This window comes from Trachypithecus francoisi, unplaced genomic scaffold (assembly GCF_009764315.1).
Source record: "Trachypithecus francoisi isolate TF-2019V2 unplaced genomic scaffold, Tfra_2.0 Lachesis_group5, whole genome shotgun sequence".
NCBI classification, from domain to species: domain Eukaryota; kingdom Metazoa; phylum Chordata; class Mammalia; order Primates; family Cercopithecidae; genus Trachypithecus; species Trachypithecus francoisi.
In genome coordinates this window covers 85877728-85904809 of record NW_022681470.1, presented here as the reverse complement: position 1 = coordinate 85904809, position 27082 = coordinate 85877728, and the positions used below count along the sequence as shown (strand labels likewise).

Below are 27082 nucleotides of genomic sequence, written 5' to 3'. Positions count from 1 at the left end.
ATGGCGTGAACCCGGGAGGCGGAGCTTGCAGTGAGCTGAGATCCGGCCACTGCACTCCAGCCCGGGCGACAGAGCAAGACTCCGTCTCAAAAAAAAAAAAAAAAAAAAAAAAAAAATTGGCCCACAGTATTTGCCAAATCTTTGAAAAGGCTATGCAAAGTCTTTTTGCCATGTCCAAGGAAAATGAATCTCTGGGAACCCTTGTCTCAGTGTCAGCAGCATGGTTCTCAGCCTTCTCTCTCCCTGTCATAATTTAAAATTAGAGCCTGTAGAACCTGGTGGTCACATGGAACACAGTGATTCCTCCTGCCCCCAACAGCTGCCATGTCTCCCTGGAAATGCTAAGATTAGGACAGCACAGATTCCTAGAGTAAAATTAAGGGCCACAATTAACTGGGTGACTTAATTTGGCAATCTTGCAATTCCATCATGGTTAGAGAGTGGCTCTTCTCACTGTCATGACTGCTACAGAGTGACTCAGGGCCACTGCTCACTCTGATCTTTCTGAAGAACTTCAAGATCCCAATTCATGTTCATTCTCCTGGATACCAGGTTCTGAGGGTCAGTTCATGCAACATCCCGTCATTGTCTTCTTGTCCCACTGCTGTGCTGGGGGACGCCCTGGACAGAGTCATTTGTAGGGCACACCACTAAGCTGTCCAGGGCTTCCATGTGGCCACTGCTAGCTCTTCAACAGCCAGCGCCAGGGCTAGCCCATCTAGAAGAGTCAAGAGAACAGGGCCATTAAGGAAAATGTGCAGAGAAAATGGTCCCAGCAAGAAACAGTCTCTACTCTCTAAGCATTGACCCTCGAATGTGCTAAGAACCTACACAGGAAGCTGTTCTTTATTTCTTCTAAAAAGAAATAAAACTGGAGTACTACTTCACATTTATCATGGGTTGACTGGTATCCTCCCAAAAAGGTATGTTGAACTCCTCATTCCCAGAACCTGTGGATGGGACAGGGAGCTATGCAGATGCAATCAAGTTAAGATGCTGTCCTCAGGGTGGGCCCTAATCCAACCACTGGTGTCCTCATGAGAAGGAGAAATTTAGTCCCAGAGACAGACATACACAGAGATGAGACAATGAAGAGACACACAGGAAGAGAGTGGCCATGTGAAGACAGAGGCAGAGACTGGAGGGATGTGGTCACAAGCCTAGGGGCACCTGGAGCCACTGAGAGTCAGAAGAGGCAAGGAAGGATCGTCTCCTGGAACCTCTGGAGGAACAATGACCCTTCCCACACCTTGATTTGGGACCTCTATGGAAGAATAAAGTCTATTGCTTTAAGTCATTCAATTTGTGGTTATTTATTACAACAGACCTAGGAAATAAATACAATGCCATACACAAAACTCAAGCTGATTAAACATGGAGTTGCCATATAATCCATCATTTCTACTGCTTGATAAATACCCAAGAGAATTGAAACATATGTCCACACAAAAATTTATACATGCTTGCTTGTCCACAGCAGCATGATTTACAATAGTCAACAGATGAAAACAACCCAAATGTCTGTCAACAGACAAATGGATAAACAAGATATGGTATATTCATGCAATGGAATATTAGTCAGCCACAGATGTGAATGAACTATTGATCCATGCTATAAAATGGATGAACCTTGAAAACATGATGCTCAGTGAAAGAAGCCAGACACAAAAGGCTATATGTATGGTTCCATTTATATGAAATATCCAGAATATGTAAATCCGTAAAAACAGAAAGTAGACTGATGGTTGCCAGGGTCTGTGGGGGGAGTAGGGTATGGAATTTTTTAAAATTAAGCTGAGATAAATTTTAAAACTCTACTGAAAAAAAAAAAGTAAAACAAACACTTATAGAATACAATTGTGAACATTTTCAAGAAAGTATTTCTTCAAGACACACCAAAAAAGCACACATCCCAAATAAGGAAAAAAAATAAATTTAATTACATTAAAATGTAAAATGACTATCCAACAAAAGATATCAAAAACAAATGTTGAAAAAGATGTCTGCTACACAGGTGACTTATAGAAATTCTTACCCATGCACTATGATACAGATACAAGAATATTCAAGGCCAGGCACAGTGGCTCATGCCTGTAATCCCAGCACTTTGGGAGTCTGAGGCAGGAGGATTGCATAAGGCCAGGAGTTCCAGACCATCCTGGGCAACATGGGGAGACTCTGTCTCTACAAAATAAGGTTTTTAAAAACAGAATATTCAAGACAGCTGATGGTGGCAAAAAAAAAAAAAAAACTGGCAACAAACTCAATCACCAAGGGAAGAATCAAATGAATCACAGGACAGGTCTGTCAAAGGTGGGTGCAATCACAGAAAAAAATGCAGTGGACCCTCATGCACTGATCGGGGATGACACCTGTATTAGTCCGGATTCTCCAGAGAAACAGAAACAACAGGAGACAGATATAAGTGTCTCTCACTGGTTCTGTATGAACCAGTAAGATACATGATACATGAGATGGATGGATGGATAGATATGATAAATAGATGATTGACAGGTAGGTACAGAAGACTGATAGATGGATCTAGATAGATTGGATACATGGATGGAGATGGATGACTGATAGATATTGATAGATAGATGACAGACTGATAGACTGAGTGATTATAAGGAACTGGCTCACATGACTATGGAGGCTGAGAAGTCCTAAGATCTGCAGTCAGCAGGCTGAAGACCCAGGCAGCCCACGGTACCATTCTAGCCCAAAAGTCAGCAGGCTCAAGACCCACGAAGAGCCAATGTCTCAGTTTGTGTCCAAAGGCAGGAAAAGACCAATCAATGCCCCAGCTCAAAACATTCGGGCAGGAGGAGTTCCATCTTACTCAGCCTTTCTGTTCTATTCAGGTTTTCAACTGATTAGACGAGGCCCACCCAACTCTGAAAAACCAATCTGCTTTACCCAGTCACTGACTCAAATGCTAATTTCTTCCAGAAACATCCTCACAGATATACCCGAAATGATGTATGACCAAATGTTTGGGCACCCTGTGGCCCAGTGAAGCTGACACGTAAAATTCACCATCATGACAACTGTACCCAACATGGAAAGGCAAGCTGCAGAACATCGAGGGTGCAACCCCAGCTAAGATGGGAAAAGGGCCACTTGAAGGTGGTGTGTGTGGATATAAGTGTGTGAGTAGAGACATCTGTGTCTGCACGCACAGAGGCATTTGGAAGTGAGCACAGACTGCTGACCATGGTGACCTTCAAGAATATGGAAAATGGACAGGCTTTTTACTCCATGTGCTTCTGTACTGTTAAGTTTTATTCAACAAATACACATCTCATTTGCAGTTAAAAAATAACAGGTCCCAGCTGAGTGGAGGACAGGAGCAGCCTCAAACACTTACTGAGCAGCAGGCCTAGGATTCAGGCATCCCCCTTCATCCTGAACTTTTCAGCCTGATTCCTGAATCCTACTTTAAAACAAAATCTTAAACAGAGCCCAAGTAAAAGGAGCTGATCAGAACAGCAGAGCTGTGGTTCTCAAAGTGTGATCCCAGCAGCTTGTGGGTCCCTGGGGCCCTCTTATGACTCCCGAGGTCCCAGTGGTTTCCATGGTGATGTTGAGGTATTGTTTGCCTTTGTCATTCTCACTCCATCATGAGTGTGGGGTTGTCTCAAGGATGCAGGACTCCAGAGGATCAAAGCTAGGTGTTAAAGAGATTTGCCCTCATGATCCAAACACCTCCTACCAGGCCCCGCCTCCAACACTGGGAACTACATTTCAATGTAAGATTTAGTGGGAACACAGATCCAAACTGTATCAAATTTGTAAAAGTAAATTTGAAAACAGGTGATATGGACAAGTTCCTCAAAAAACATAATCATCATTTCAATTCATACTTCCCAAAACTGATAAACTTCAACAACCATTTGTGATTTAAAAAAAAAAATTCTTAGCAAACTAGGATTTCCAGTTACAACAACCTTCTCAACCTCAAAAAGAGGACCTACCAAGAAATGTCAACAACCACCAGACCAAGTGGAAAAACAATGATGAACTTTCCTTTAAGATCAAGAGCCGAGTGAGGCACCAGCACCCCCATTTAACCTGACTCATCAGAGAAAGGAATGGGAAAAAAACTAAACATTTACAGATTACCAGAAACAAACAAAACTGTCATTAATTTAAGATCAGATGATTGTCTAAAGTAAAAGCCCGAAGCTACCTATATAGAAAATAATTACTAAGAACATTTAAAGTTTAGCAAATTTACTTCTAAACATCAGTAACAAAAAATTAGATAAATGTAATTTTGCAAGGATGCCTTTTGCCACATATTAAAATTATTTTAAATAAATACATTTAACAAAAGATATATAAAGACTTCAGAAAAATTATACAAACTTTGTAGAATTAAAGTGGGCATAAATAAGCAGAGAGATATGCACTGTTTTTAGACTTGAAAACTCAGTAACACAAAGATGTCAGTTCTCCCCAACTTGACCTACACATTTAATGCAATGCTGACCAAAATGCTATTGTATGTGTGCATGAGTATGTGTGTAAACAGACTGTAAAAAATATGACTCTAAAATTCACAGATAAGTCAAGATGTTATTTGAAGAAGACCTTAGCTTGTGACAGCATTATGCCAGTTACTAAGAACGATCCTCATGGTACAGTAATTAAGACATCACGGTATAAGCACAAAAGTAGACAGACAGGGTGGAGCAGAATGAGAAGTCCAGAAACAAACTCACACAGGTGAACGCATGGAATCTGAACAGAGTGGCACCCTGGATCAGTGGGGAAAGATGAACTCTCAGTGAATGGTGTTAGGGCAGCTAGTTATGTCAACCAGAAAACCACATCACACCATACAGGGACACCAACCCCAAGTAGATCAAAAATCTACAGAAGAAAGGTCCAGCCCAGGCGCCGTGGCTCACACCTAGAATCCCAGCTCTCTGGGAGGCTAAGGCAGGCAGATTGCTTGTGCCCAAGAGTTCAAGATCAACCTAGACAACATGGTGAACCCCCGTCTCTACAAAAACTACAAAAATTAGCCAGGCATGGTGGTGCAATGCCTGTGGTCCCAGCTACTTGGGTGGCTGAGGTGGGAGAATTGCTTGACCCCAGGAATTTAAGGCTGCAGTGAGCCATAATCACGCCACTGCACTCCAACCTGGGTGACAGAGCGATACCCTCTCATTCATTCATTCATTCATTCATAGAAAGGTATAACTACAGAAGTCTTAGAAGTGAGTATCATGAGATCAGGGCGGGGAAGGAATTTTTAAGCAAGGCACAAAAAGCACAAACCTTTAGAAAAATAAATAAAAGTTCACTGCATTGGAATTAAAAACTCCTGTCCCAAAAGACACCATTAAAGAAAGTGAAAGACAAGCCTCACACTGACAGAAAATACAGGCAATACATAGAATTGACAAGGATACACAGATAATGCCTACAAAATCAGCAAGACGGACAAGGGACTTGGAAAGGCCTGCGACAGGAAAGGAATAGGTGTGGCCAATACACAGAGGGGGCTCAACCCATTCCCAGTCGGGACATTAAATCCAAGAAACGCCTCTGCTGACGCGTCCACCTGGCACCCGGGCCGCAGGCCATGTGTCCACAGGCCACGTGCCCGCAGGCTGTGTGCCCGCAGGCTGTGTGTCCGCAGGAGGAATGCAAACCCTCACCTCTTGGAATCCCCTCGCAGTGGGACAGCCCACCCAGGCTCAGCCAGCCCTCCATTCTCTGCAGCAGAATGCTTACTGGGGCCTGCAGGGAAAAAAGCGTCATTTTCCTTCCGCTAAGGACAGTTTCTGAACAGTACCCCTGCCCTGACCCACAGTGGAAGACTGTAGACCCAGCACCCTATGGGCCCCCACCCGGGGGTCCTTCCTGGGCTGGTTGGATTTGGCCTCAAGTACGTTGCGACGCTGTGAGGAGGGCCAGTTGCAACACTGTCAGTGACTGCTTGAAAACAGAATGAACTGTCTGTCCACCCAGGTGATGTGAGCAGCACTTCTCACAATGGACACGAGGTGGAAGCAGCCCAGGCATCAGATGAATGGATAAACAAAATGACACGCAATCTGATCTCAAAACGGGCAAACGACTCAAATAAACACTTCTTCAGAGAAAACACACAACCAACCAAAAAGTACATGGGAAGGTGCTCAACATAATAACTAGAGAAATGCAAATCAAACCACAATGAGAAATTACCTTGTACCAGGCCGGGCACAGTGGCTCACGCCTGTAATACCAACACTTTGGGAGGCTGAGGCAGGTGAGCTTGAGCTCAGAAGTTTGAGAACAGCCTGGCCACATGGTGAAACCCCGTCTCTACTAAAAATACAAAAATTAGCCAGGCATGGTGGTGCACGCCTGTAATCCCAGATAGTCGGGAGGCTGAGGCAGGAACCTGGGAGGCAGAGGTTGCACTCCAGCCTGGGCGATAGTGTGAGATCCAGGCTCAAAAGAGTAATAATAATAAAATAAAATAAAATAAAAGAGAAATTACCTCACATCCATTAGGATGTTCAGCATCCAAAAGCAGAAAATAACAAGTGTTGACAAGGATGTGGAGAAACGGGAATGCTTGTACACTGTTGCTGGGAATGTAAAATGCTGCAGCTATCATGAAAAACAGGATGGAGGTTCCTCAAAAAATGACACACAAAACTCCCACATAATCCAGCCATTCCACTTCTGGATAGATACCCAGAGGAATTTCATTTTATTTTTCTAGTGCTGGGGGTCTTACTATGCTGCCTGGGCTGGTCTCAAACTCCTGGCCTCAAGTGGTCTGCCCATCTCAGCCTCCCAAAGCATTGGGATTACACGTGTGAGCCAACATGCCCAGCCTTGCCCAGAAGAATGGAAAGCAGGGTCTTGAAGAGATATTTACACACCCATGTTTACAGCACCACTATTCACAGTAACCAAAGGTGGAAATAACCCACGTGTTTACCCACAGATGAATGGATAAACACAATCCGGGCCATCCACATGATGGAATACTTGAAAAGGAAGGAGATGGTGACACAGGCTATAACAACAACATGCTGACTGAAATGCAGCAGACACAAAAGGACAAATCCCATGCGATTCCACTCATAAGAGGCCCCTGGAGTCGTCACAGTCACGGGGCAGAAGAGAGAATGGTGGTTCCAGGGGCTAAGGAGGGTATGGGGAGTTGGCGTTTGATGGGAACAGTTTCAGGCTGGGAAGACAAAGGAGGTCTAGAGATGGGTGGTGGCTGCACAGCCACGTGAATGTACTGAATACCACTGAATGAGACACTTAAACATGGTTTAAAAGGGTACTTTTTGTGTGTATTTCACCATAATTTTTAAAATAAAAATTTTTTAAATTCATTTCTCATATTTCATCAATTCTGAGAACCCTTCTTCCTGCATTCCAGCCAGGCACATGGGACACACCTCTGTTCAATGCCACCCCATGGTCACTATTGGACACAGAGGGCTCCATTCTCAAGGGCACTGGGGTGTCCCTACCCAGAGGCCACCTCAAGTGACCCCAAGTGAGCTGGGACTACAAAGCTGGGCTCTGACTTGCAGGGACTCGTCAAGAGAACGTGGCTGCTCCCTGGTGACCACAGCCTCAGAAATGCAGCCAAATGCCTGGGACACACGTCCGGGACTCATGCCCGGGAAGCCCATCCTGTTGTATCACAGCAAAATGAACCAGAGAAGCCACTGGTTCAGAAGACGCTGCTCTGAGATTTCTCAGAAGGGTCAGGGGAGGAAGGTCAGGGTTCACATTAAATTAATTCTCCCAGCTGTAACTGTTGGTCCTCTGCTGGACCATGGCCATGCCTGTTATTGTCCCTGATCTGAATGCTGGGTGATCATGCCCACACTGCCTGGGCCCCACAGGTTGGCTCTCCCAATGCAGAAATAATAAGCAGCGCCATGAGGCATGAGGACCAACTCTGGGGCACGTGGCCAGGACATAGGCCACAGGGATCCAGAGGACGTCCTGAGAGTTGTTGAAGCCCTGTGGCACTCCAGTTCAGCTACGGCCACACAGCCCCAGTCTTTTCTTACCTAAAGACCAAAATATGGTCACAGAGGGGCTCTGTTGGCAAGGACCCCATAGGGATGCTGCCTATCTGGTAGCACTTCAAGAATCGAAGCCTAAAAGAAAAGGAAGACCGTGTCATGAATCTTGGGATTCCACCGGGGCCACACGGGAGCCACGAGGGGCCATGACTACCGCCCATTTCACAGAATAAGCCAGTGCTCCCCAAAAGGATCTACACACTTAATTCAATTCCTATCACAATTCCAGCAAGGGTTTTCATGGATATAGACAAGCTACTTCTAGAACTTATATGGAAAGGCACAGGCACAGCAGTTGCTAAAACTATTTATTTTTTTGTTTCTAGGTTTTTTGTTTGTTTTTCCTGAGGCAGGGTCTCACTCTGTCACCCAAGCTGGAGTGTAGTGGCGCAATCTTGGCTCACTGCAGCCTTGACCTCCCAGGCTCAAGCGATTCTCCCACCTCAGCCTCCTAAGAAGCTGGGACTACAGGTGTTTGCCACCATGCCAGGCGAATTTTTATTGTTTTTGTTGTATTCTTTTTGTAGAGATGGGGTCTCACTATGTTGGCCAGGCTGCTCTTGAACTCCTGGGCTCAAGCAATCTACCTGCCTCAGCCTCCCAAAATGCTGGGGTTACAGGTGTGAGCCACCACCACCCCCAGCAGCTAAAATCATTTTGAAAGAAAAGAAGGAAGTGGGAGGAATTGCTGTACCTGCTGGTGAGTCTTTCTACCGTACACAGCCACAGAAACAGGGCAGTGTGGCATCCACTGAAGGACTGACACACACATCAATGGGACAGAATAGAGGCCAGAAAAAGCCCCCTCAAATATGCAAGACCGATTCCTTTCTGTAAAGGTGCAGCTCCAATGCAGTGGAGAAGGGCAGCCCTTTCAACAAATGGTGCCAGAGCAACTAAACAGTCACAAAAGGGAAAAAGTGAACCTCAGCCTAAACCTTGCACCTTATACAAAAATTATCTCCACATGAAGCATGGCCAACAGCAAACAATCTGAAAAAGAAATCAAGAAAACAATCCCATGGATAATAACAGCTACAAAGAACATAACATACCTAGGAACTGATTTTACCAAAGTGAAAGATCTATACAAGGAAAACTATAAAACACTGACGAAAGAAACTGAAGGGGATACCAAATAATGGGAAGATATTCCCTGATGATGGATTGGAAGAATTAATATTGCTAACATGACAGTACTGGCCCAAACAATTTACAGATTCGATGCAATCCCTATCAAAATACCAATGACATTCTGCCTACCCCGAGCTGGGCATCCAACCGCTATCCATACCTCCAGTGCCCTCATACGCCCCATCCCTGTCTCCACCTCAAACACTCCACCCACCACACACCCTGTCCCCACCACACACCCTGTCCCCCCCACACACTCTGTCCCCCACACACACACCCCGTCCGCCACACACACCCCGTCCCCACCATACACAACCCATCCCCACCACACCCTGTCCCCACCACACACACCCCGTCCCCACCACACTCACCCCATCCCCACCACACACGCCCCGTCCCCACCACACTCACCCTGTCCCCACCACACACAGTCCCCACTACACCCCGTCTCCACCGCAAACACCCTGTCCCCACCACACACCCGGCCCCCACCACACACACCCTGTCCCCACCGCACACAGTCCCCACCACACACACCCTGTCCCCACCACACAAATCCCGTCCAGCTTTCCTGCTTCATTTTTCACCATAGAGCCCGTAGCAATAAAATATACCGTGTATTTTATTTTCATTGGCTGTAAGCATTCAATACATGGTTGAATGAATGAAGAAATGAATGAATCAATGAAAGATGGACCAGAGCTCAGCCATCTCCCAGTTTTTTTTCAGCAGGATCCCCTGCTATTATTGTCCCTGAGAACTTCTCACTGTGAGAGTCTGACATAAAACAAAATGTATTAAGTAATCCTTCATTTCTCCCACAAATGCCAGTGTGCACAAACTAAGCTAGCATCATTGCCAGGGAAATGAAAGATGGGGACACTGGAGATGGCCGGGTGACCACAGCCCAGTCACAGTCCTAGCTTGGGCTCCCTGCCCCAGGGTTGGCACATGGAGCACTGCCCTGGGTCTCCACAGCCCATAGCCAGACAGACCCTTCTCCTCACTTTTCCCAAATCAAGGCGTTCACCCAAGATGTTCAAAACTTAAACACTAAATCTCTAAATGGAAACTAAGAAGACCGACAGCACCAAGTGCTGTCGAGGACGCAGGACGACAGAAACCCGGCACATTTCTGGTGGGAATGTAAATGCTGCACTCATTCTGGGAAAATGTCTGGCAGTTCCTAGCAACACTGAGCTTTCCTGCCCTGTGGCCCAGAGTTCCACCCCAGGGGTTTACCAGAAAGACTGGAAAATGTATGTACACACAATCTGTGCAAGTATGGAGATGCAGAGACCCCTGAATGAGAACAGGCAAACACTCCTTATTCCCAGATTGCTAAAGCAAGGGAATCAGCCACCATCACTCATATTGGGTGGAGATGCCCAGGCTGGCAGAGGAGTGGGAGAGCTTCCAGATGAGACAGGGACAGCTCCAGGTGACGTCTGATGGAGTCTGTGGCCTGGGGAGCTGGAGGCAGCTCACAGGAGTGGGCCTCCCATGGGATTGGTAAAGGAAGTGTCTGCCTTCATTTGTGCTGCTACAAGAGAATACCTGAGGCTGACTCATTTATAAGGAACAGAAGTTTATTGGCTCACAGTTCTGGAGATCGGAAAGTCCAAGGTTCAGGAACTGGCAGACTTGGGAATTCTGCCTCCAAGATGGTGCTTTGAACACTGGAGGGCAAGAGAGACACAAGTGGGCTAAACTCACCCTTTCATAACATTAACTCCACCCTTGAGAGTGGAGCCCTCAGAGCCCAATCACCTCTTACAGGCCTCATCTCTTAACACTGTTAGAATGGCAATTCAATTTCAACATGAAGTTGGCACAGTGCCTCATGCCCGAATCCCAGCTACTTGCGGACAGGAGTTGAAGACCAGCATTTAAAAACAAAAAATTTTTAAAATTAGCATGCCCCTGTGGTCCCAGCTACTCAGGAGGTGGAGGTGGGAAGATCACCTGCGCCCAGAAATTCAAGACCAGCCTGGGCAATGTAGTGAGACCCCCATTTCTACAAAAAGTTAAAAAAAGAAAAGAAAAAATTAGTCGAGTGTGATGACTCACACCTGTAGTTCCTGCTACTCACGAGGCTGAGGCAGGAGGATCGCCTGAGCCCAGGAGGTTGAGGCTGTAGTGAGCTGTGTTTATGCCACTCCACTTCAGCCTGGGCAAGAGTGAGACCCTGTCTCAAAAAAAGAAAAAAAACCTCCCAACTACAATTGTGAGTTTGTTCGTTTCTCCTTGAAGGACTGGCTTTTAAATTCCATGGTCTTCCCTCTATAGTTTGGAAGATACATTTCCATTCTTTTAGAGATTATCTGAAAACTTTGATAAGCCTAGTAACAGATGCTGAAGTCAGTGTCCACGCCCTCCTTCCGACCAGTAGAAGGACTATAGAACACTGTAGGTTTGCGCACCTCTCTCACAACTCACATGTGGCATCTTTTTTATAAACTCCAAAAGTAGGCATTCTAAGTAGAAGCTTCTAGATGTGGTGTTTTAGACATGCCCACAAATCTACCCTCCTGCCTATTCATTCTTCCATCACCAGCTTCCCCACAGGATCCCTTGCCAGAAGCCCAGACATGCCTTAGACGCTTTAGGCTCTGCTGGCAGCAAACTCAGGAGCGAGGGTGGTTTCCTGGTATGAAAATGCCTTTAGTTCTCTTTTTTTTCTTTTTTGAGACAGAGTCTCATTCTATTGCCCAGACTGGAGTGCAATGGCATAATCTTGGCTCACTGCAACCTCTGCCTCCTGCGTTCAAGCGATTCTCCTGCCTCAGCCTCCCGAGTAGCTGGGATTACAGGCATATGCCACCATGCCCAGCTAATTTTTGTGTTTTTAGTAGAGACAGGGTTTCACCATGTTGGTCAGGCTGGTCTTGAACTTCAGACCTCAGGTGATCCACCTGCCTCAGTCTCCCAAAGTGCTGGGAATACAGACACGAGCCACTGTGCCTGGCTCCTCATTCTTGAAAGATGGATTTTTCTGGGTACACAATTCTAGGCTATCACTATTTTCTCCCAGGACTTTGAAGATACTATTTACTTTCTTTCTGGCTTCCACTGTTGCTTTTAATAAACCACTTATTTTCTTTTTTCCAGATAATCTCTTTCTTTTCTGCTTTCTTTCAAGATCTCTGTCATGAGGTTCTGTACTTTCACCAAGACATGACTGTTTGGTAGAGCTTCTTAACTATGCTGCTTGGGAGCCACTGAATTCCAGAACCTAAGGAGCAGGGGCTCCTGTCAGTTTGGGAAAGTTCTCAGCCGTATTTCTCTGAATACTTGCCTCCACCCCATATTCTCTTTCCCCTCCTTCTGGAATTACTCGTAAATTGCGGATGCCATACTAAATTCTCCGTCTTCTTGTCTCTTATCCCATCTTATATTTTCCAGCTCTCTTTCTGTGCTGCACTTTGGGGTCATTTCTTCAAATAGTTCCCAACTCTTCAGGAAACACACCATGGATTATTTTTTAGAACATTCTATTTTTATTTCAACAAGTTCTCTTTTTAATCTGCTTGATCATTTTTATAGTCTCGTGCTTCCTGTGCATAATATCTTTAAATATATTAAACATCCTCATTCCATGTGATGTGTCTGCTTACTCTAGGATCAGAATATTGGTGTGTGTACTTCTGTATGTCTTTCTGCTGGGCCTTGTTTATGGTACTGTGTGTGTGTGTGTGTGTGTGTGTGTGTGTGTTTACAATTTCTTTCCTGTACCTTAGGATGTTTTGATAACTTTAAAAAAAAAAAAAAAAAAAAAAACTTTCTCTGTTTTATGGCAGTCTCATTTAAAAAAAAAAAAAAAAAAAAATTCCACCTTCTGGCTGGGAGATTGCCCCTCCCAGACCAGCCAATCCTTACAGATAAGGGCCCAGCTGGGTACACACCTCTGTGATGCAACCTCATCAGTCCAGAGCCCACCTCTATCTAGCCAGAGCACTCAGGCAGCCAGGGACCACTTCTACAGCTTGGAGCCCATGGAAATCACTCCAGCTCGCCGGCCGCACACCTGCCCTACCTTGCATTTCCTGGGGAAGCGCCAGGAAAGGTCTGGCAGAAGCTCTCCTGGGCTCCTGCCTCTCCTCTCAGGCTGCACTTGACTGACCGTCTCATACAAGAACACAGAACAGGGAGCTTGTCTCCTTGCGGATTAGAAGATGATGATGATGATGATGATTTTACAATGAACGTATACTTCTTAGGATGTTTTCTACCAAAGGCCTGATTTGGAGGTGGGTTTCTCACAGTTTCTACACTGTCTGCTGGGCTATGGAAATACTACCAACTGCAACTTCTCTTCTTTTTTATTCTTTCTTTGTTTTAAGACAGGGTCTTGCTCTGTTGCCCAGGCTGGAGTGCAGTGGCACAATCACAGCTCACTGCAGCCTCAACCTCCTGGGCTCCACCATGCCTGGCTAACTTTTTTTTCTTTTTAAGAGACAGAGTCTTGATATGTTGCCCAGGCTGCTCTCAAACTCCTGGGCTCAAGCAATCCTCCTGCCTCAGCCTCCCAAAGATCACTGGCATGAGCCACCATACCCAACCTTATCTGGCTTTGAAAAGAAAATAAAAGCATGCTTTCTTAAAGATGCACTATACACTGTGTTAAGTAAAACAACTCAGAAACAGAGTCAAACACCACATGTCCTGACTCATAAGCAGGAGCTGCCCAACAGGCAATGTGGGCTCAGAAAGTAGAAGGTAGAAGGCGGACATGAGGGACTCTAATGAGGGGTGGCAGGAGAGGTGAAGGTAAGAAGCCCAGACTGCACCACCATGCACTATACCCACATAACACAACTGTACCTTATGCCTTGAATTCACATACACACACACACATGCGCGCGCTAACTTCTTATGTTTTTACAACACAAACTAAAGCAGACAGAAGAGCAGTATGCAGTTTTGGAGCGGCTGCACCAGCTCTCAGCAAATCCCAGTGTTCCTGAACGCAAAGCTCTGACCCTGCTGATGCGCTTTAGGGCCTGCTTCCAAGGTCCTAAAGGCCAGGCCTTTCTGAGAGGATTAAGGACATTTTCGTGAAAACTGATTTGGTTTGTATGACAGAGGAGCTCTTTTGTTGACTGATACTTTCCTTTTTAAAGACACAGAAAAGGCCGGGCACAGTCCTCACGCCTGTAATCGAGACCATCCTGGCCAACATGGTGAAACCCTGTCACTACTAAAAATACAAAAATTAGCCAGGCATGGGGCATGTGCCTGTAGTCCCAGCTACCCAGGAGGCTGAGGCAGGAAAATCACTGGAACCTGGGAGGCGGAGCTTGCAGTGAGCCGAGATCGTGCCACTGCACTCCAGCCTGGGCAACAGAGCAGGACTCCATCTCAAAAAAAAAAAAGAAAGGACACAGAAGAACACGGAATGTGTTTGATATGAACCAAGTATTTTGAGATCCTGACACCTGCAGAGACCTGAAGACACTGAGGGGGCACAGGATGGCTCAGGCAGCACCTCACTCTGGAGTGGTGTGCTTCCTTCCTGGCTCACCCCCCGGCCACACCCATGGGACAGGCTAGGATGCTCCCAGATGCTGCAGCACTCAAGGAGGTCCTGCTGGGAACGCCAGGCAACCTCAGGCAGATGAGGGAGCCAGGGCACTTTGAGCTTGAGGCACAGACCCTCATTCCAGGGGTGCATGCCCCTCATGCAGGAGACACCAGCTCTTGGTGACACGGGCCACAGGCACCCACTCCTGGCTGAGCTGGAGAGAAAACTGGCCGGGAAGCTGATCAAATGTCTCCATGCCAGTTTAAAGCAGCAGCCGGTGGGGCTGGAAAGGTTGCAGGGATACTGGTCTGGAATCCATCCTGCACTGGGGGCTTCCAGAGCATGACCTGTCCAAGAGGGGCTGAAGGCCACCAGCTCTCAGGACCCCAGGGGTTAGAGCCACCTAGTTGTTTCCTTGCCCACAGGAGAGCTTACCACAGCAGGTGGGACTGGACAGCCTTCCTCTTCCCTTCAGCTGCAGCCACTTCCTCCTGTGCATCCACTCTACACCCTTCTCCGGGGTGATGGCAAACTACACTGCAGCTCAGAGCTGCCTTTAGACCCCGGCCCCAAAACCGCCATGGCTGAAGATTTCTAGGGAGCACCTGTGGCCCTCTAGGATGGCTGCACAGGCTCCCTGCCTGCTTGGCCCTCCGTGACCGCCCGAAGGTCCAGCTTGGTGGCCCAAATGCCTGCGCCCCAGGCCCTGTGCCCTGCAGCCGACAGCTCACAGCCATGGGGCTGTCCTTTGCAGACTCGGCACCCACACACCCAGCCTGGGCCTCTGAGGCCTCCCCTGCTGGCCTGCAGCCATGCCAAGTGCTTCATCTGGTAGGTCTAGGCATTCTCAAGGGACAGCTGTTCCCGGGGTCCAGTCAGCCAGATCCCAGAAACTAAGCCCCCGCCTCCCTCTCCCCCAAATGAAACCAGAGCTCCCAAGGGGCTGCTTGTGGCTCACTCTTTAATAGATGCCCTGAAACATGGAGCTCACACTTCAGTGGGAAGGGGGAAGCCAGTGGGTGAAGAGGAGGCTGCACCCCACAACTGACAGCAAGTCACTCTCACTGCAAACACAGGCTATGCCGAAACCCAGCACACACATGCAGAACTCTGCCCTGCTGGTTCCGGAGCCCTGTGCTGGCCCCACCCCACGCTCCTGGAGGGCTCTGAGGAGGAACAGAGGTGGGGAAACATGGGCAATGGGCACAGCCTTCCACAAGCCTCCAGCATGGGATACCTGGTGGCTCAGCCCTGTGTGCTCCTCCACGCACAGAAACCCACATGCCACCTGATCCAATGTCCCAGACCCCTCTAGACCACGCACAAGCCCACCCTGAGACATGCTGGAAACAAGCACGGTGAAACAACTCCCAAAGCCCGAGCCCCAGCCTGCAGACCCTGGACACTGCCCAGCTTTCAGGCACAGGGACCAAGCCCCCATGAGGCTCATGCTGGGCAGAGTGGGGTGCAAGGCACAGAAGCTGCCAGTGCTGGCCAGAGACACTGTCCCATCCTCCCAGACAACCCTGTGTGGAGCCACAATTGGGGCCCGGCGCCACCTGGAGCTCAGCACTCACACAGTGGGCTCCTCTGGGGCCACAGGAAGCCCAGCGAGAAAACAACCCACGTGCCTGGGGCCCTGGGGCCCTTGAGCATGGGCGGAGCCAGGCAGGGGGACTTTCCCAGATGGGAACCAGGGCTCCCACCCAGTAGGCACAGCAGACAGATGAAATGGGAAGACCCCCGACAGAGGACAGAGGCCCCAGGTCCCAGCCTCCCCATCAGCCTGCACCAGCCAAGGTTCCGGGCTACTTGGAGACCGTAGGCCACCAGTCTGGCACAGATGCAACTAAGGCCACCTGAGCACCCTCAGAGGCTCTGATGTGCAGAGGACCCTTGATCTTCTCTGACCACAGCAGGGCCAGCCCCACGTTGCCCTGGCCGGCCCTGAACTTGCCCACAGTCTGTCCTGATGCAGTCAGCACCGTGGCACCGGGGGTGATGCCACTGGCAGGAAGGGGGTCCAAGAACCTGACAGGGAAGAGGCGCTTGCGGATGACGCCCATGTGGTGGGTGCGGGCTGTCAGCTCCTGGCCGATGTAGCAGCCTTTGGTGAAGCTCACGCCGTTCATGAAGGCCAGGTTGGACTCCAGCGGCAAGGCCACCCCAGGAGGCAAGTCTCCGACCCCCTCAGGAACGCCTGCAGGGATCGGAGGAGGGAAACCAGCGAGAACTGAACATCGTCTAGCCCCACCCGTGCAACCCAGTCCTGCGCGCCCACCCTGCCCATACCTTGCAGGTATCGGTGCTGGTGATAATCCCACAGGTCCCCGAGCCGGCCCCCCGACACCACGGCTGGGCCTTCGTCCTGGGTGAGGAGCCGCCACCCCATGCATGCTGTTCGCGGGTCGCGGATGAGGATGACAGCAGCCCCTGCACTCTGCTGCAGCGGTGTATTCCCGCAAGCCTCAGGGGAACTGGGCAACACCGCCCACACTCGCAGCTCCGGGTGCAGCTCCACCGAGACCTTCCGCCGGATCCTGTACAGCGCGAGGTGCTTCTGCAGCGCACCCTGCACGGAGCTGTCACACTCCAGGAGAAAGCCAGACACCTCCTCCGAGTGTTCCTGGAGCCTGCAGGGAGAGAGGCAGGGGTGCATGCCAGCTCACCAAATGCGTGGGCCAGAAAGGGCTGCATGACGGAGCTCGCCTTACCAGGGCAGAGGAGTACACCGTGGACCAATGAAAGGAGCCCTGCCCTCAGCCACAAGGGACTGCACCTTCAAGGTAAGCGCCTGGGTCACCACAAGCAGGGAGCCACGCCCACAGCGAGCCACGCCCATAGCCACACCTCGCAGCACCTCCCAAGGCGCGCATCACAGCTAGATGCCAGCACCACGGAGACCAGCGCAGAGTACCACGCCCACAGCAATGCGAGGATACGTGCAGACAATGCACATCAGGCCAGGCAGGGCACACCTGGACCAGCGCATGGAGATCCCTGCCCACAGCCGCGCGGAGCTGCGCCTCCAGAGCTCTCCTCTAAGCAGGCAGAGACAAGCTCACAGGGGCCAGCGCAGACAGACCCCGTTTGCCCAGGGACTGGTAGAACTACAATAGCCTGCCCAAGGGCATCGTCTGGAGTAGTCCCAGAGCCTAGGGAAGAAATGACAAGAGTCCACTGGATGCGGGAGCAGGGACGGGCAGGGTCCCGCAGACGAACGGTATGCACAGCCACTGAGAACCAGACCTGCCTGTTCCAGCCCAGGGAAGCCATCGAGGAGCCCAACGGTCCTCAGGTGGGCAAGAGGGAGGAGTGAGGAGCCCAGGAGGAGGTCAGGGAGGTACAACATGCCTGAGGACCACTCTGCCCATGTCCACCACCTGCCTCCCCAAGTCAAGTCTCAGAACCCTACCCCAGAGCCATTCTGACCTGCACTCCAGGCAGCCCTCCTCAGAGGATTTGGGCAGGCACCACACGAATGACCCCTGACCAGATGGATGGTGGGGAGAGGAGAGGCCCGGGCAGTGTGGGGCATGTCAGGTGGGGGGCACTAAGTGGAGACACCTCGGGTGCAGCCACCTACATGGCTAGGGTTGATTGCAGGTGTGGACTGCACAAGGCTTCACAGACCGGTGAGAGCTGAGACGGAGGTAATAAGACCCCCAGAGGGCCTGCCAGAGAGGAACCCACAAGCTGGTGGCCCAGCCCCTTCCAGCCAGGAGAGGGCTCAGTCCTTGCCAGCTGCCCAGAGCTTCACGTGCCAAGCAGGGGCCTGCTGCCCTCATCTCTGCTGTCTCACTCTACCCTGTGGTCATGCCCACGTGCCAGCAGCCACAGAGAATGTTCACACTCATCACCCAGAACCAGTGGGCACAGGTCTCACTGAGGACCCTGATGCAGGGAGGGTGGGCATAGCCAGCTGTGACAGCCAGTGGAGCTGGCCCGCCCTCCAGGACAGTGGTCACACGACATCAAAAACAACACTGGCAAGGGAGGGGAACATACGTCATTTACACATGTGGGGCTAAGATGATGGGAGGAACAGCAAGGACAGCACAGAGGGGCAGCCGCAGGTGTGGTGCGAAAAGGTCACCACACCACCAGGGAAACACAGGCAATGTGTCCCAGACAAACACAGTGGCGAACCCAAACACTGGCCAGCACGAGGAGAAACGAGGTCACTGGCATGCTGCTGGTGTGGAGGCAAAACGGGTGCCCCTCTGGAAGACAGGGTGCAAGTCCTCACAATACCAAACAAGCAACTACCCTGTGACCTGGCTCTCTCACTCCCGAGCATGGATCACTGAGAAATGAACACTGAAGCTCACACAAAACCTGCTGCAGTGAAAGCTCACAGCAGCCAGCTCTACTAGTAACGGCCAAAAGGAGAGAATCAAGGTGCCACCACACGACAGGGGACTTCTCAGCAAGAACAGGGAGCCGGAGATGGACAGAAGTGGGTGGATCTGACGGCACTATGGTGAGGGAAAAGGGTAAGGCCAAAAAATAACAGGCTGGTGCATCCATCTATGACATTCCTGAAATGACACAATTTTACAGCTGGAGAACAGGTTTCGGGGTGTTGGGGGTGCCCATTCAGGGACAGGAGTAGGAAGCCACATGGGCCTGATCATGGCCACAGGTATTCGCACGTTAGAAAATCGCAGTTATACACATGCATGCACACAAGCACAAAGTAAGACACACAAATCTGGAAACCCTAGATGTGCCCTGTGTGTGCAATCAGGGGAACTGGGGAGGGGTCTGTGCAATCTCCTCCCACAGGTTTTTTTTTTTTTTTTGCAACTTCCTGCGAATCTATAAGTATTTCAAAATAAGAAGTGGAAAAACAAAAACAAAAACAAAACAAGGAGCTTCCCCTGCAGAGGTGTCCGAGCACAAGAGGGAAGACAGCAGGCAGTCCTTTCATCCCAGCCATCTGACATCAGCAAGTTTTTAACCACGTGCATGCGTATTTGTATTTTTAAAGTCTATATTAGGGTCAGCAGACAAAGATGGACTAAAACACAGGTGAGCAGGGGACCCGAGCGGAGGGACAGACGTGAGGTCATGGGCACCGGGTGCTGGGCACTGGACAGGCAGGGAGGAGCTGAGCAGCACCAGGCAGAGTAGAGGGACAAAGTAAGGGGACTAGAGTGGAGCTGAGGGACCACAGGTCCAGGGTCTAGTAAGCTGGGCACACAGGCACAGGGGAGGCCGCAGAGTCCTACAGGGCAAGGGCAGGAGCTGGGGCAGGACAGGCAAGGTGGGGCCAGGGTGCCCCATGGGTCCATCAGTCGAGAGTGGAGCCCAGAGAAGATTAAGCTGAGGGCCCCTGCACTCTGAGGTGGGGCTGGCTCAGCTGCCTGCCTTGGCTGGAACTCCCACCCATGCTGAAATCCCCTGCTGCCCCCATCTGCTGAGCACTCCCTGGCCTCCCACAGGGTGGATGTCCTCACAGGACCCAGGTTCTGGGGTCAAGGGCACTTTCCAGCCCTCTGTGCCGGTGACTGTCTACCAAGCAGCTTCTCAGGACCAACTGAGCTGGGACATGACCCCCAGGCCCACCCCAACCCCTGCCACACCTGAAGACTGCCAGGAGACTAGCTGCAAAGGAGAGCCCTGGCCTGGGGAGCTTTCTCAGCCTCATCATTCTCCATGGTGGGGGCTGTCCAGATGCTGAGCAGCACCCCTTGCCTGTACCCCACCCCATCATGACAACCAAAAATATTTCCAGATACCGCTGAAGGGCGCAGGGGACAGGGTTGCCAGGGAAAATACAGGGCACCTGGTTAAATCAGAATTTCACATCAACGACCAATGACTTTTTTTAGTGTACCCCAAATACCGCACAGGATGTACCTACAGATCATCCGTTGCTCGTCTGAGATGGACCTGGGTGTCTTGTGCTTTTGTTTGCTGAGCCCAGAAGCCCTGGTGGGAGTAAGGGTGCAGGAAGTGGAGGGAGGTCAGGGGTAGCTCTGGCCCGGCCAACTGAGAGAAAGGGTCACCTGGCCATCAGACTCAAGAGTTTCCAGTCATGTTCAGGAAAACACTGCCCTGGGGCCCGGCCTGACTCCTTCCCTTCTCTCTCCTTCCTCCTTCCCAGGCCACCAGAGGCCTAACAAGTCTCTCCTGCCCCTCAGTGCTGGACAGACACAAGGCCACAGCTCTGACACTCTTGCGCCTGCTGAGCCCTGCACTGAGTCCATATCCTTGCCCTGGCCAGATCACAGCAAGGGCACTGGACCACAATCCTACCTGCGACATGACCCTATAGCCTCTCTCTGTCTCCTACATGAAGAGAGATCAAAACCAACTGATAGAAAAGGACTCCAAGGAGGCCAGACACGGTGGCTCATGCCTGCAATCCCAACACTTTGCAAAGCTGAGGCAGGAGACTCGCCTGAGCCCAGGAGTTCAAGACCAGCCCGAGCAACATAGTGAGATCTCAACTACCTGTAGTCCTGGCTACTTGGGAGGCTGAGGTGGGAGGATCACTTGAGTCCAGGAGTTTGAAGGTACAGTGAGCTACAACCGTGCCACTGCACTCCAGCCTGGGCGACAAAGCAAGGTTCCATCTAAAAACAACAACAACAAAAATGCCGGGTGCGGTGGCTCAAGCCTGTAATCCCAACACTTTGGGAGGCCGAGACAGGCAGATCACAAGGTCAGGAGATCGAGACCATCCTGGCTAACACGGTGAAATCCCGTTTCTATTAAAAAAATACAAAAAACTAGCCGGGTGTGGTGGCAGGCGCCTGTAGTCCCAGCTACTCGGGAGGCTGAGGCAGGAGAATGGCGTAAACCCAGGAGGCGGAGCTTGCAGTGAGCCGAGATCCAGCCACTGCACTCCAGCCTGGGCGACAGAGCGAGAGTCCGTCTTAAAAAAAAAAAAAAAAAAAAAAAATTAGCTGTCAAGCTATGAAAAAACATGGAGGAATCTAAATGCATATTACTAAGTGAAGGACGCCAATGTGAAGAGGCTACAGATGCATGAGTCCAACTACAGGACATTCTGGAAAGTGTGAAACTATGGAGACACTGAAAACATCAGTGGTGGCCAGGAGTTATGGGAGATGGATGGATGGGCAGGGAACAGAGGATTTCAGGGCAGTGACACTACTGTATGTGATGCTACAATGGTGGACATGTGTCATCATACATTTGCCTAACTCATGAATGCACCAAGCCAAGAGTGACCCTCATGAAAACTATGCACTCCAAGTGATGATGGTACGTCAACAGAGGTTCATCAATTGCGGCGAAAACAGCACTTTGGTGGGGGATGTTGACGATAGGGGAAGTTGTGGGGTAATATGGGAAATCTCTGCACATTCTGCTGTTTTGCTGAGAACCTAAAACTGCTATAAAAAGCAACTCCTATTAAAAGACAACAACCAAAAAACTATAGCTTCATCTGAAAGAAGGCACTACATTCAGGAAACAAGAATAGGGGGCTTTAAGGAAGCAATGGCTCAGGATGATATATTAGCAAGTATCAGAGTTGAAATAAAAAATCCTACAGTCAGAAAAAACCCACAGAGGAATGATGGGCAGGGAATGACCAGAGAAGCAGGAACACACGGAGGCTTCTAGGGAGAGGTGGCCCCTGACCTGTAGGCTGCCCTCTCCCCAGAGGAGTGACCAGAGAGAGCAAACCACAGAGAGGTCAACAACCAACAGCAGCCCGACAAGGAAAAGAGTGTAACCTCATGAACTGAACTAAATGTGCCCAATGAGCGCAGCCCTAAGCCCACCCATGACACAGAGCTGGGAGGGGTGGCATCTGGACACCTGTCGCCCACCACCCCTGGGGAGCCAGTTGAGGAGGTGACCTTGTCATGTCCTTCTTCTGATGGCTGAGGCGAAACAGGGCCATGAACTCCAACAGAACTGAAGCTAGAGGGTTTCAAGTATTATTACACGGATGCTGAATCCCATGGAGGATGGTCCCGCCCCACCCAACCTCTCAGAGTGGAGTTCCCTGGCCTGTGACTTTGTGTCACATCTCAGAAGCGAGACCAGAGGTGGATGATATCACCCTTTAGTGCTGAGCTGAGCCACCTCCAGTGCCCTCAGCACTCAGAACAGTGGCGGACACACCAGACACCCAGCACAAGCGAAGAAAATTAACTCCTCCTGCAGACCTTGAGGACAGAGACCCCTACAATGAGAGCAAATAGAAAGCCACAGAAGAGCCACCAAGCATATGCTTGGTAAGGGGAGCTGGGGCCCAAAAATCTACAGACAAGCTCTAGACCAGGCAAGAAAGGATGAAGAGGAAAAAACCCTGAGACTCAGAAAGGACAGACAGTTGACCCTTGAACTATGCAAGGGCTAGGGGCACTGGTCCCCACACAGTTGAAAACCCACCTTTAAGCTTTGACTCCCCAAAGCCTTAATTACTAACAGATTCCTGTTAACTGAAAGCCTTATGTATAACATACACAGTCAAGTTGTACATATTTTCTATGTTTTATGCTATTATATACTGTATTACAATATGGTAAGCTACAAATCCCAGGAATAAAATCCTAAGGAAGAGGAAATGCAGTTCCTTTTCACTAAATGGAAATGGATCACCATAAATGTCTTCATCCTCATGGTCTCCATGTTGAGTACGCTGAGAAGGAGGAAGGAGAGGAAGGGTTGGTCTTGCCGTCTCAGGGTGGCAGAGGTGAAGGAAAATCCATATATAGGTGATCTACGCAGTGCAAAGTCAGCTGTACTTTATACCATAGAACACTTATTAAGAATAGGAATTCAATGGAACTAGGACTCAAAGGGAAAAGGATAAAAGAGGACTATAGAAATATGGAAGGGAATCTGGGGACCAAAAACAACATCATTGTAAGGCTAACGTGAACAGCAAGTACTGACATAGAAGGCTCAAGATAATCAAAGACTGTAGTTCTTAAGATGAAGAAATTAAAGTAGCTAAACAAAACGTAATGAATACATAAGACAGACAATGATGACTACATCTCTGAACTGGGACATGAAGATTTAAGCCTATTGAGCTAGGGTGGGCACACTTTTTCTGTAAAGGGCCAGTGAATAACTTAGGCTTGAGGGCCACACTCATGCCACAACTCTGCCACTCTAGGCAAAAGCTGCCCCAGGCCGGGTGCAGTGGCTCACGCCTGCAATCCCACCACTTTGGGAGGCCGAGGCGAGTGGATCACCTGAGGTCAGGAGTTTGAAACCAGTCTGGCCAATATGGTGAAACTCTGTCTCTACTAAAAATACAAAAATTAGCCAGGCATGGTGGCAGGCACCTGTAGTCCCAGTTACTCAGGAGGCTGAGGCGGGAGAATCTCTTGAACCCTGGAGGCAGAGGTTGCAGTGAGCCAAGATTGTGCCATTGCACTCCACCTGGACAACAAAAGCAAAACTCTGTCTCAAAAAAAAAAAAAAGCAGCCCCAGACCACATGGAATCCAATGGGCGGGGTTCCCAGAGAATTTTATTATAAATACAGGTAATGGGCTGGGTCTGACCTAAGGGCCATATTTCACCAACTCCGGTTCTAGATTTAAAGAGCGCACTAAGTGCCCAGCAATGTGCTATGGAAAAAGACCAAACCAAGATACATCAGCATGACATTTCACAACATCAAAGATAAAGAAAAGTTTCGAAAAGCTTCCAGAGAAAAACACAGTTCACATACAAATAAGAACGGCACTAGACTTCTCAGAAAAGCTGGCAGCGAGAAAACAAAGTTGTGACGTGAACATTCTCGGTGACAATTTCCAAGCTAGATTTTCACACCCAGCCAGGATATCATTGGACACAATGAGTCCAAAAATTCACCCCACGTAGCTCAGGAAGTCATTAAAAAGGTGTCCATCCCCTGAAACCAAAACACAGGAGTAAGCTGAAGAGTACAAGAACAAGAGAGAGAGCAGGCAGGTGGCCGCGAGCCAGATCCACTTCACCCGGTGGAGGTTTCAGGGATCCAGGTCCCTAGAAGCTGGGCAAGGGAAACCCCACGCTGTAAGCTGTCACGGCCCTGACCCGGCATGAACATCACCGACAGTCGTGATATCAGCACAGATGACAGAACCAAATGCCAATGTCACCAGCTGTGGTGAGATCTGGGAGAGGACACAGGGAAACACAAGGTAAACAGAACCCACGAGTGTCACCACAAGCTGTCACTCAGAAACACAGCTCTGCCACCAGGCGGGGGCCTTGAACCCCTTGTCCCTGCGGAGGGAGAAGGGTCACTAGGTGGCCCACGTGAGAGGTGCCCACCGAGAGACGCCTCTGCTCTGATATGGTAGGCGGGCACCCAGACCTCCCCTGGATGAGTCGCTGAACCATCCCTGGGTGTCGAGCCGAGTCCTCCTCTGGGTGCTGGGCCCTGGGTGAGCTTCCCCTGGGTGTCTATCCCAAGCGGAATCTCCTGGGTGCCTGACCCTGAGTGCCAGTCGCTGGCCCACCCTCCCTTGAACTTCCACACCATCCCGGCCCTCCCCGGGTGCCCACCTCCCACGCCTTCTGCAGGCCCCGGACGCCCGCCTTTCCCCTGGGTGCCCGCCCCCAAGCGCCCTCCCAGCACGCGCTCACCCGTACAAGATAACATCATAGAGTGTCCGGCCCTGCACGTTCAGGAAGTGGGCGTAGCCCGCGCACGCAGGAGGCGGGGCCCCCCAGGCAGCGGGACCCGGAAGCGGCAGTTCATTGGTCAGCAGCCCTAGCAGGAAGGGCGCCGCGTCGGGGCCGCGCACGCGCAACAGGGTGCGCCCATCCAGCCGGAAGCAGGCCCAGGTCGCTCCGGCCGTTGGGTCGCCACCAGGACTGCGGAAGCTGTGGGCCAGGCGGCACCTTGGGGCCGCGCGCAGCCACCAGCGCCAGGCCGGGCTGCCGCGTCCCGGAGCCGCGCCTCGAAGCAGCGCCGCGGCCGCCATCTTGGACAAGAGTGCGGCAGCGGGAAGGGCCCAAGGAAGCAGGAGGGGCGGGTGCCACAGCGGCCCCTGGCGGCGGCCGCCGGAGGGAGGCGGGAAGGGGCGGGCGCAGAGTGCGTGCGTGAGGGGTGAACGAAACGTGCGTGCTTGAGGGGCGGAGCAGTGCGAGTCGGGGCCAACAGAGCGTGCGTGCGTGAGGAGCAGGTCCGCCCGGACTGGAAGGGGCGGGCGGAGCGAGCTTGGCTGCTGGGTGGGTGGGGCATGCGTGGGGGGCGGAGCATCGTGCGCGGGGTGTGTTTCGGGGCGGGGGGCTCGGCCTATCCGTTAGCACGCAGGCTCCACCCTCGGTAGGTAACGAGATTTCTGCCCACCTCTTAAGCGCCTTCCTGTGTCCCATTCGGTGGCATGCCTCGCTTTCACCCACCCGTGTCGGGCACCGCCACCAATCTCGAGAACTTCTTCATCCTCCCAACCTGAAACTCCCCGTTAAACACCCACTTCCCAGCCCCATTGTACTCTCTGGTTCCATGAGCCTCCTCTAGGGACTTCACAGGAGTAGAATCCTACGGGATTTGTCCTTTGCGACGGCTTATTTAACTCAGCATAGTATTCTCAAAGTCCATCCACGGTCTAGCATGTGTCAGCTTTTTTTGTGTGTGTGTGAAGACAGGGTCTTGGTTACATTGCCCAGGCTGATCTCAAGCTCCGGAACTCAAGCAATCCTCCCGCCTCAGCTTCTTGAGTAACTGGAACTACAGGCGCGAGCCACCAGGCCAGCTAATTTTTGTATTTGTTTTGTAGAAACGGTCTCCCCATGTTGTCCAGGCTGGTCTTGAACTCCTGGGCTCAAGTGATTGACTGGCTTCGGCCTCCCAAAATGCTGGGATTACAGGCGTGAGCTACCGCGCTTGGCCGCTTCCTCTTTTTATAAGGGTACCTACTAGTTCGCCAGCTGTCCACATGTGATTGTTGTGTCATTTTTTCTTTATTTGCTGGACAATTGGGACATCAGCTGCAGGTGGCAGGAGACTCCATCCCCAAGTGACTCCACGGATAAGGACAGGCACCATCCAGCCCACAAGCCCTCCACACCCCTAATCAATGTGACATGACGAGACACAATCACAGCTTCCAATCACATCCTTGGTAACTTCCACTTTTTTCAGGCCAGGGTCACCCCCATCATGTGTCTATAGTCCTCTTTTAGTGCAGGACTCCAGGCTCCCACGGAGCCCAACCTGTCCTGCAGGACGTCCTTCCAGTGATTCTCATCTTCTCTTCACAGCTGAACTCACAGAGGACAATTTAGGCAGGAACTGCACACTGCTATGACATATCCACCCCACTGCTTTCTTGAGGAGTGATGTCCCATGCCCCCTGCTGAGCAGCCCTGTACAGTGGCCACTTTCCCTGGTAGTAGGTGATGCATCTACACGGTGGCCCCAG

General features: G+C 50.5%; 1 protein-coding gene across 7 annotated transcripts; it reads right to left on the bottom strand.

The window, feature by feature from the left end:
• Positions 1-376: 376 nt before the first annotated feature.
• Positions 377-25826, bottom strand: IBA57 (iron-sulfur cluster assembly factor IBA57). Of its 7 annotated transcripts, XR_004434181.1 has the most exons (6): positions 25299-25826; positions 17014-17354; positions 16753-16921; positions 8049-8138; positions 5670-5751; positions 377-718 (listed from the first exon to the last, which is right to left on the bottom strand). XR_004434181.1 is itself a non-coding variant. In XM_033198796.1 (5 exons), exons 1-5 carry the CDS (start codon positions 25637-25639, stop codon positions 691-693), a joined length of 969 nt encoding a protein of 322 aa, XP_033054687.1. In that variant the 5' UTR covers positions 25640-25826; the 3' UTR covers positions 377-690. The 7 variants fall into 7 exon arrangements, 5 of the variants coding, with proteins under 5 accessions (XP_033054687.1, XP_033054686.1, XP_033054688.1 ...); XR_004434182.1 differs by lacking the exon at positions 8049-8138 and having other exon boundaries at positions 25299-25821; XM_033198796.1 differs by lacking the exon at positions 5670-5751.
• Between the last annotated feature and the right edge of the window lie 1256 nt (positions 25827-27082).